At 36.6% G+C, this 11,529-nt stretch overlaps 1 protein-coding gene across 1 annotated transcript in view; it reads right to left on the bottom strand.

The window, feature by feature from the left end:
- Abca13 (ATP binding cassette subfamily A member 13) overlaps positions 1-11,529 on the bottom strand; it is a 423,614-nt gene that overhangs the window by 284,470 nt on the left and 127,615 nt on the right. The window contains exons 28-29 of the mRNA XM_048786593.1: positions 6,007-6,120; positions 3,208-3,298 (exon numbers count right to left, since the gene is read on the bottom strand). Coding sequence (XP_048642550.1) covers positions 3,208-3,298; positions 6,007-6,120 — 205 coding nt within the window. The remainder of the gene's footprint in view (positions 1-3,207; positions 3,299-6,006; positions 6,121-11,529) is intronic.

Genomic DNA, 11,529 nt, shown 5'->3' with positions numbered 1-11,529 from the left:
GTGGGAGGGAGGGAGGGGCTCTGCCAGCTGTCTGCATAGACAGAAGGACTAAACATAGAGAAGAGATTGGCACAGTGGGGGCAGGGTAAGGAAGAGCAAATGTTGCATGTAAAAGCAAGAAAACAAGAATCTTCAGGAAAGGGGGAACATTGTAAAAAAGGAAATTTCATTATCATGCATAGCCTAGTTCTTCATAGCACAATATTTATCTAGTCATTATGTTTTATTACAACTAGAATGGTCATATAACCAGAGTGGGAGCAACCAGGCAGGGAAATGGTGTGATGCAGAACTCAATCTCCATCCTTCAGAACAGGAAATCAATTGATAATTCCTACAATGAATAAATCAAGAAAGACTACTATAGGCATATCATTTAAGGCTATAATAACCAATCCAGAAGAAATCACTAAATAAGTTTAAAGCAGTTCATACTCGGGAATAAAAATGGAAGGGAAGGGGCTCAGAACACTCTTAGTAACAAAGTCAATAGTTTTGAATATGAAGAACCTTTTCAATAGAGTTTTTATAAACCATTTTAAAAATGATAAGGATAAGATGATCATTTTTGTCAAAATGCACATACCTGCACTCACGTAAGTACATATAAATCTGTCTGAAAAAGAACTCCAAGGCTTTTACAATAGCTATCTTTGATGAGATGAAGGGTGGCTTTTTCTTCTGGTTTATTTGTATCTTGTAATGGTTCTATGACAGATATATATTGCTTGTATGATAAGCAAAAAAAAAAAAATAAAGTTAGATAATGTATAAAATTCACACAGTGGGTAGGAAAACATTCCCAGGGATTGCATCAATATAATTTCAAATAGTCATTTTAGGGCAGTCTCCAGATACTGGTTATAGGATGAATAAATATATATATGATGAAGGTCTAAATTTTAAAAGTATGTATGCAGAAAGGTGAGTGAATTCTTTAGTTAAGGAGTTATAAATGGGATGTGCAGGGTCCAGCTCAGAGTTAGAGCACTTGCCTAACATGCATAAGGTCCTCAGCATCACAAAAATCAAAAACTGAATAGAGATTTGCCTCTCCTCTATGATCAATCCTCCACAACCAGAGCCTTGCAGGGTGCCTGTCTTCACACTGTGCTTGTTCATGAAGGGCTGTGCAGTGTCACTTGGAAAATAACCCATTCCCTCCTAGCTGATAAGAGGATCTTCAGTCCCCAAATTTGGGACAGGGGAAGGAATTTACTTCATAATCTGAATCTTCCTTGTGAATCTCACATTTTGGGATCCCACACACTTGTAGAGAAATGTCTGAATTTCTGAATTCCTCTTAATTTTATAATATAAGTTTATATATAGAAAAAAACTATTCAAAAGCAATGTTGTTGTTATGGTTTGGATATGAGGTATCCCCCAAAAGCTCATGTGTAGGCACTGCAGGAAGGTTCCGAAGAGAAATGATTGGGTCCTAAGAGTTTTAACCCAGTCAGTGAATTAATCCTGATGGGGCTAACTGGGTGGTAACTGAAGGCAGGTGGGGTGAGGCTGGAGGAGGTGGGACTCGGGGACGTGGCTTTAGAGTATATATTTGTATCTGAAGAGTGGAGTTTTTCTATTCCTCTGCTTTCGAATTACCACGTGAGCTGTTTCCCTCTGCCACAATCTGCCGTCATGATGTTCTGCCTCACCTCAAGCCCCAAGGAATGAAGCCGGCTGTCTATGGATTGAGACCTCTGAAACCATAAGCATCCAAATAAACTCTTCCTCCTCTATAATTGTTGTAGTTGGGTCCTTTAGTCACAGAAGCAAAATAGCTGACTGAAACAGTTGGTTCTCAGCAGCAGCATTTTGAACAAATGGGACCCAAGTACATTGCATACTGTAAGACAACCAAATCAACATCCACACCACTGCAGGTGCAAAGGGATGAGACCATGCGTGTTCTGGACCAAAAGTCTCTTGGACTTCTGTCAATCTTTGGTTCCAACAACACAAGATAGGAGCCTTGTTATGAATAATCTTTTCAATTAAGACATGTTTTACAAAAAAAATGTTTTAATTGAAAATATTATTTAGGCAGTGACATTTATTTTGCAATACAGATTAAGCATCCTAAAATCATAAAACCATCTGAAATACTTCAAAATCTGAAACTTTCAGAGTGCTGAAATGAAGCCATAGGTGGAAAATTCCATACTATAAAGCTGTAGTTTTACAAGCATCACTAAAATTATCATGTGCCTTTTAACTGTATATGAGGTATACGTGAAGCATAAGGAATTTTGTGTTTAGACTTGGGTCCTATCCCCAAGCTAATACATTATGCCTATTAAAATACTCCAAAAATCTAAAAACATCCCAAATCTCAAATAGTTCCAAGTATTTCAGGCAAGGGATACTCAACCTGTATTATTAACTTTAATTAAGTGGTACATTCACCAAATACTTTTTTCATAGAAGGGAAGTACTATGCCTAATAGAAAACCTTGCCTTCTTCTAAGCCACTTGCTTCAAGCAGATCTGAGCCTTGTCCCTTGCACAAAGCAGAATGCCAATGTACCAGAACCAGAAAACTGACATACAACTTTTTCTTGTCTCCAGGTCCCCCAGCGGGGTTAGGCTACTGACCTTGGCATGCCCTTGACATGCCCCTTGTCATATTCCTAACAGAGTCTTGATTCTGTCTCACTGTCACTGCTTCTAAGCATAGGCATCCCATCTTCTGCAAAGTGCTGTGGGACCAAAATAGCTCACACTCCTCTCCAGATCCCTGCCTGGACCTGCTGTCTTTGTATCTTCTATTTGTGAAACACCTAAATATATTCATGGATTGTAGTAGAAGTATAATAAATGTTTGCTAATTGGTAGATTTTTTTAATCTGATTTCCACATTTTCAAGTCAATGCAACTGCTTTCAGTATACTATTAACTCAATATTAACTTTTTCATACACTTGCTTTGTAACTCAGAGTTTTTTCATTCTAATCAGAAGCCTTCCTTTTTAACCAAGTTCTTTACAAGTCAAACCCTGAATCATCAAATCAGAAAACTACAGGTATGCACAAACTTTGGAGTGTATTTAGTTCAAGCATTTCAGGTTACAGATAAGAACATAGAAACCAAAAGGACAAGTAACCTGGAAATATCACCCAGAAACTTCATGACCAAAGGGGAAGACCCACAAGGCAGAGTCACTGAACAGATGAATCCTGACCTGTGCATCAGCTCACTCACCATAAGTCTGGAGGTTTTCAGTGAGTTTGTCCACATCAATGTGCAACTGGCTTTCTACAAAGTTTCTTATGAATTTGTTGTTCAGCGCTTCCTAAAGGAAAATGGTAGAGCTTTAAAAAAATAATTGTTTCATGTTTCCTTATTGAATAACTTACTAGACTTATTCAATGTTTCATCTTATTGGAAAAAGGCAAACCAAATACACTTTAAGAGAAGTTCTAAAACATCACATAAATAAGGAGTTAACATTTGATTCTTTACCTTGAAAAACCAAAGTAATGATTATGAAATTTTAGGGTATTATTATAATGATGTGCTAATACTGAAAATGAGAAATAAATTAATTAGTGACTTTTTGGGCAAATTTTTCTAATGGAGCTATGTGGAGATCCTTTACTTTCTATATGACCCCTTCCTTCACATGAACTTTCCACAGACTGGTTGTAAAAAAGGATCATCCAAAACACTGAAGAAGGACTCTGACTTTTCCTCGGCCCTCTTTTAAGCCTATAATGTGCAAATCCTCATCTTTGGAAGAAACGTTCATTGCATCATCTGTACCACTGTCCTCCCATTATCAGTGGCTCTAACACTATCCCATTTGTCAAAGGTTTTACTAAGGAGATTTCTCCAAAATGATTGTCATCACCTTAATGAAAGTTTGCATCTTGATTTTGAAATTAGCATGCATTTACTTTCATTGTACATCTACATCCAACATCTGACAAAAAAAAAAATGCTGATATTGAGGCTGAATACCAGAATGAAAAAGTGAGATTAATTTTGGAATTTACTAGTTCCTTAGAGAATATTTATATGTTATGCACGCTTTGTTGCCCCACATAAGCTCATACTTGGGAATTTCATGTTAGGAATTCTCAAATAGCATGTACCTTCTGCATTCCTCATACTTGCTTCACTTCACATGATGATTCTACCTAATTACGTCTGAGGATGACAAGACTTTATTATGAAATCTGAGTGCTTGTACTTTTTTTAAAAAATCCTATCTTTTTTCTTTGGATATTAGTTATTTGCCAGATAACATACAGGGTACTTTGTTATACATTATGTCATTTAATCTCAGGGACACTCCACGCGGAAATTACTGTTGCCTTTAACTGATGGGGAAAACAGGACTAAATCATGGGCATCGCCTAAAGGCACCAACACCTCCATCTAGTGGCAGAACCAAGTTTGGACTTCACTACAGACACTGGTAGCTCTCCCTGAACATGATGCCAATGCTAAGAAATAGGATAAGACTTATGTGATTCGTTGTAAGATAAAACGTTCTTCAGGTGATTGGATATGTGACTGTAATTTCTGACATGACTATGGAATAAACGGCACTCAGCTGAACTACAGACTTCCAAAGGAGCTGCCCAGTGTTTGAGGCAGGGTTAGTTACATCTTTATGTCATCAAGGTTCTTTGCATACTGTCAGCTTGGCACTTCACATAATATTGTGTGTCACTATTTGCAGTGGCAGCAGAGTCCTTATCAAAATCTAAACTATTTACTACCTGAACCATTGCAGAAAAAAAGTTGGCTGATCTATTTATTAACAACTTAATCCATGAGCAAACAAATTAAAGAAGAATAACAATACAATAATAGCTAAGGAATATACCTGAGCGAATTTAAAAAATGAGCATCGCAGACCTCCAACTCCAAGGAACAGAAGGGACCACTGTTGCATTCTGCATGCACCGGATTGCCCGGACTCTGCACCTCCACAGACTGCTCCTGGACAAGGACCATCATGGTAGGCCCACTCCTAGGAGCCACTGGGACTCGGGACCCAGGACTCCTCTGTTGATAACCAGCCTTATCTCCACAGCTCCTTCACAGCCTTGCCCAGTGTTCATTCAATTGCAGGGCTGACCAGAATACCCCCCACCTTCTCTCCAGGTTTGATTTGCATCACTGTTGGAGATGACCTTGCCAAAAAACTTTGCCAGCTCCCTCTTTTTTTAAGAGCCATTTCTCATAATAAAATTCTTGCATAGAATTTCACCTTGGCATCTGCTTCTTGGAGGACCTGGAATCACTGCAGTATTTCCTCTGTGTCACACCTTATTTCCAAGTGCCTTACATATCCCATCTCACTTAGACCTCATAGCTACTATTATTTCCTCATTTCACAAGTATGAGGCCCACAGCCCAGAGAGGTTCAGCAACAAGTACAAGATCACACAGGTGGTGGAATGCAGAGGAATTTGGACTCAAACCCAAATGATCTGGATCTGCATTCCACAACCTGAACTACTTGTCTGATAGGTAAAAAATAAACCAAACATGAACCAAAATGCAGACCTATTTTCTCTGGTCAGATCTAACATAAGCTAGGATTTCAAAAATTCCCTAAAAATTTACTAGGTAAACTATCTGTTTAGCTGTTAATGATGGTCGCACTCTGAAGAAGCCATTTAAAATCGTAACCCACTTATTTTGTCAACATTAGGTTGTCAATACAGAATCTTAGGAAATGATAACAAAAAATACATTTGTAATTGGGAAGAATGCAAACTCTTTAAAATAAATTTAATATGGAATTGGTAAATATTATCAAATTATTCATCATTCACAAAATAGCACTGTTTTGCATGGGTAGACACTGAAAAGACACAAGAAGTTCTTAACATGAATCCAATCTTATGTCAATTCCACTCTTCATCTGGGAAATCCATGCCTGATAGGACTTTGTAGAATCTTCTAGAGGGCTGCTCCAATGTCTCAGACAGACTCTAGCAGGCAGCTCTCCCAGCCTCAGTGGCTAAGGCACTCACCACTCACCTGCAGTTGGCTGAACATCTGGCCATTTCCACTTCCCTGGAAAAGACTTGATAGCTTCAGCAGTGTTTCTGATAAAATTTTTAGATTGTCCACAAAATAAAAAGTGTAATTAGCCTGCAAAATGAAGCACATTCAAATATGTCTCTTAATTAGTTGTTACATTAAGATGAATCTCCAGCCCTGTAGCAACTACAAGATCAACAAGCATTTTATACCACATGGTCACAAGAGCAAAGCCCTGCCATTTCCCCTGCAGACTGGCTGACATCTCACTCCATAAGCTCCTAAGAGAACTCTCAAGACCCCTATCCTTGGCTCTTCCCATCTCTTACTTCCTGCCTGTTCAGCATTCTATCTCTAGTAGTAGACCATCTTTTGGGTACAGCATACAGCCCCAGTACATACTGGCCAAATAAAACAATGCTTGTCTACATTTCCCCCTGAAAAATATGTTCTCAGCTAAGATCCACTTATTTGTTTTATGGTATTTGACATGGAGGAAGATAGAGTAAAACTAGTGCACTTATTCCTTTATTGTTATTGGCTGAGCACACTGGTATAAGACTTTTGTAAAATAAGTTGGCATCATAAAAACATGCACAGTCACAGATCCGTAAAAGAATTCACGTCTTTTTCTTTCAAGATAAAAATATTATATCCTAACAAAATAATTTGAATACAATATAAAGTTGTATCCAGGAAAATGTCAACTGTAACATTATTATATTTAATAATAGTCTGAAAATAGTGTCAATGCCAAAAACACACTCATAGAGGAGGGTTTGAGAGTCCACCACTATCTCCTGAAGGTCACTAGGAGAATCTTCTGGTGGCTAAGAGCTGAAGAGCAGCCACTATAACAAATAGAGGAAAACTTTAAGTCAACTTTAGCCTTCTAGAAAAATAGAAGTGAGAACTGTTGTATATATTAAGATGAATTAACATTTTCATTTGGCACAAGACCTTGTACATAAAAATTATTAAAAATGCATACAATTTTTAAATTAACAAACTGAAATTTTAAAACACTATGAATAATGAATTTCAAAAAGTTATTTAGAAAAAAATATACAAAATAATGATAATAATATTGGCTATCAAAATATATTGGATATAACCAAAATTCTGATTCACTTATGTTAAAATTAAAAAGTGAAAGGTAGACTCCTATAGCACAAGAATTAAAACCAAGAATCAATAAATGGGATGGAATCAAACTAAAAAGTTTATTCTCAGCAAAAAAAAAACAATCTTTGAGGTGAACAGAGAGCCTGCATCTTGGGAGCAAATCTTTACCCCTCACACATCAGATAGAGCACTAATCTCTAGGGTATATAAAGAACTCAAAAAGCTAAGCACTGATAAAACAAATAACCCAATCAACAAATGGGCCAAGGATCTGAACAGACACTTCTCAGAAGAGGATATACAATTAATCAATAAATAAATGAAAAATGCTCATCATCTCTAGCAATCAGAGAAATGCAAATCAAAGCTACTCTAAGATATCATCTCACTCCAGTCAGAATGGCAGCTATTATGAAGACAAACAACAATAAGTGTTGGCAAGGATGTGGGGGAGAAAAGGTGCACTCATACATTGCTGGTGGGATTGCAAATTGGTGCAGCCAATATGGAAAGCAGTATGGAGATTCCTTGGAAATCTGGGAATGGAACCACCATTTGACTCAGCTATCCCTCTCCTCAGTCTACACCCAAAGGACTTAAAAACAGCATACTATAGGGACACAGCCACATCAATGTTTATAGCAGCACAATTCACAATAGCTAAACTGTGGAGCCAACCTAGATGCCCTTCAGTGGATGAATGGATAAAAAAATGTGGCATATATATGTACAATGGAATTTTATTCAGCAATAAAAGAGAATAAAATCATGGCATTTGCAGGTAAATGGATGGCGCTGGAGAAGATAATACTAAGTGAAGTTAGCCAATCTCAAAAAAACAAATGCCGAATGTTTTCTCTGATATAAGGAGGCTGACTCATAGTGGGGTAGAGAGGAAGAGCATGGGAGGATTAGATGAATTCTAGATAGGGAAGAGGGGTGGGAAGGAAAGGGAGGGGGCTAGGGATTAGCATGGATAGTTAAATATGATGGATATCATTATCCAAAGTACGTATATGAAGAAACAAATTGTGTGTCAACATTCTTTATATACAGAGATATGAAAAATTGTGGTATATATGTGTAATAAGAATTATAATGCAAAAACAACAAAGTACATGTATAAAGACATGAATTGGCATGAACATACTTTATATATAAAGATATGAAAAATTGTAGTCTATATATGTAATAAGAATTGTAATGCATTCCACAGTCATGTATTTTAAAAAATAAAATCAATCAAATAAAAAAAAATCAAGGAAAAGAAAAAAAATGTTTCTAAAATTAAAAGTTTATGTTTATTAAAAAAAAGTGAGAGGTAATCAAAAAAGCATTAATTTAAAATATCAATAAAATAATAGTACAGGAAATGTAAGGAAAGCAGAAAGAAGCAATTAGCCAAGATAAATTTTAAAAATGAATTACTTTAAGAAAAAGATAAACATTAAGTACATGAGATATTCCTCTCAATAAATAACACAATATCTCTGGAAAGTTGAATTTTCAATTATTTAATATTTGCTGAAATCTTAGGATACATCTAAATCATTTAACATAAAATAATATTGATAAATATAATAAGCTATTAATGTTAATTTTTCAAAATATTTTAAAGCATTAAAATTTAAATAATTAACAAATAGTTAATGTTAGAAAATAAAGATAACAGATGTGAAAAAAGACTTAAAACATACAGATCTATGATCATATATTTTTAAATCTCAGCAAAATGTGTTTTAAGATTAAAATGACAAATTACTAATAAGCTATAGAAAACCCTCATACACAACAATATGGTGATTGTGTCAACTGAACAAGTCTGGAAACAATGACCCATCTGGTGAGTCTCTGTACCCACAAGAATGTGACTTTCAAATGCTTGTGTCTTCAGAAGAAATTAGAACCTGTTGGGATATGTCCAATTCCAGATCAACAAGAGCTTGGGGTTGTACCAGACAGCAAGACGGCCATAAAAGACCATTCAAGTCATGTTAGGAAATCTAGGAAGAGGTCTTGCCAGACAAGATACAGTAAACTCCTTCCTGCTCTCATCTCTAAGTACCCCATACACCTTGGAAGCAATGCAAGAGACCTCCACAGAGCTCTAAAGAAGAAAAAGGACAGCATCCCACTCACTGACCTCAGGATGGGAGAAGCAACATAGCAAGAGGGAGTCATGAGCTCTATCCAAGAGAATTTGCCCCAGACCCTGCATTTCCCAACCAACAACCCAGCAACAGAGGGCAGGCCAACCAGGCTCATTCTTGCCTGACTGGACTGGAGTCTTACAGAAAACATGAGGTCAGCCCCATAAGACCAATGAGAGGGTGAGTTGGGACATCCACTAATGACAGGTAGCCAGGAAATGACTCTATTTCCCCCAGGGAGGGGAAGGGAATGTTAGGGTGGACCAGCACAGAGCTCCTGACACAACAAGCCCCCCGCCCCCAACACTGAGCAGCCTGAGGCATCAGCAAAGGTCATTGTGCCACACATGGCAGAGCCTAGAATCATTCCCTGCCCCTACAGTAGGAGGACTCCTCACAGGAAAAAGACCTGGCCTGCTAAGTCCTCTCCTTCTCTGACCTCCCAACACTCCAGTCCTCCATGTGGAGGCATATAGACTCAGGGCTGGAGAAAACCTATCTGTCCCTCAGGGAGTAATGGGAGTTCCTGAAGTACTACATAAATCAAATAGACCAAACAGCACCATGGAAACTATGAAAATTAAACCATTATTAGAGCAACAGTCTACAAGTAGGCTAAGACCTGTGTATTAAAATCTAAGTATGATAACTGCAAAAATAAAAGGTTATTTCATAAGGCACAAAGTATTCTAATATAATAGCCAAAATGCCCAGGTCATGGGGCTGCAGCTATAGCTCAGTGGTAGAGCACTTGTCTAGCACATGTGAGGCACTGGGTTTGATACTCAACACCACACAAAAATAAATAAATAAAATAAAGGTATTGTGTCAATCTACAACTAAAAAAAAAATTAAAAATTTTAAAAATACCCAGGTCATAATTAACAATCACCCAGCATTCAAAAAACTAGACTATATATATATATATATATATATGCAATCAATTTACACCATTATTAAAATAAATCAGACACTGTAATGATATAGCTGGTATTATTATAAAATAGTCACAGTAAAAATGTTTTGACAATTACAAATCACTTTAAAAAAAATGAAATAGTAGAAAAATCTCACTAAAGAAAAAGAAGTCATAAAAGAACTACATGGATACTAAAGGCCTGGAAAAAATGCAACAGTAATAAAAACTCATAGCATTGTCTCGTAACAAGAGAGGAGATGACAAGATAGAATCAATGAACTTGAGGAATAATCAATACACTTCACCCAACCTGAACAATAGGGAGAAAATGGATTGATTAAAAATGTGAGTTTCAGGGACCTGTAGGACAATAACAAGATTCAATATTGGTATCACTGGAGTCTAAGGAGCAAAAGGGAAACAGAATGGGCTAAGAAAGAGTATTAGAGGAAACAATGAGTGAAAAACTTCCTAGAGTTTGTGGGATATAAACCCCTATGACTATAGAATGAACTGAGAGAAATCTACACCATGCCACACCACAATTAAACTTCTAAACACTGAAGACAAAAAAATCCTTAAAACCAACAGAGAAAAATGACATGCTACCTATAGGGAACTCAATGTGATGGTTAGCAGGTAAGTCATCTGACATCACGGAAGCCAAAGGAAGTAAGCTGGTATTTTTTCATGCTGTAAGAAAATAATTTTTAATTACAAATTCTGTGTTTAGTATAAATATTTTTCTGCAGTGAAGGGGAAATAAAGACATTCTCAGATGAAGGAAAACTAAAAAATATTGAAATGTTTTCTCAAACAAAAAGGAAATGTGGGAAATAATTTTAGACCAAAGGGAAAATAACTGAAAAAATAGAAATTCGGTTAAGCATTAGTATTCTATTCCTCATAAGTTTTATAAATTCTTTTGAATGGTTGAAAAATCATGACACTTTTGAGAGTGGACAATTAAAGATGGTCCCCAAATTACCGGGATTTGAAACAATTTTTTTTTAATTTATGATGATGTAAAAGTGACACACTTTTGGAGAAACTATAGTTCAAACTTTGAATTTTGATCTTTTTCCAGGTGAGCAACATGTGGTAGGATCCTCTCCCATGATGCTGAGCCCAGTAGTGAACCACAGCTCCCAGTTACAAGGACAAACAACTAATTCCCTACAGTGTCCTAATTTGCTAAGCTGTGATGTTCACTAGGTTAGGTGTATTTCCTGCATTTCCAATTGAGAATATTTCTAATTTACAAAGGGTGCTTTAGTGGAGCATCACCCCATAATAAGTCAGGGAGCATCTGTGTACTGAAATATG

This window comes from Marmota marmota, unplaced genomic scaffold (genome assembly GCF_001458135.2).
Source record: "Marmota marmota marmota unplaced genomic scaffold, marMar, whole genome shotgun sequence".
Classification (NCBI taxonomy): domain Eukaryota; kingdom Metazoa; phylum Chordata; class Mammalia; order Rodentia; family Sciuridae; genus Marmota; species Marmota marmota.
The sequence above is the reverse complement of the archived record's forward strand: the minus strand, read 5'-3'. Positions and strand labels throughout refer to the sequence as shown.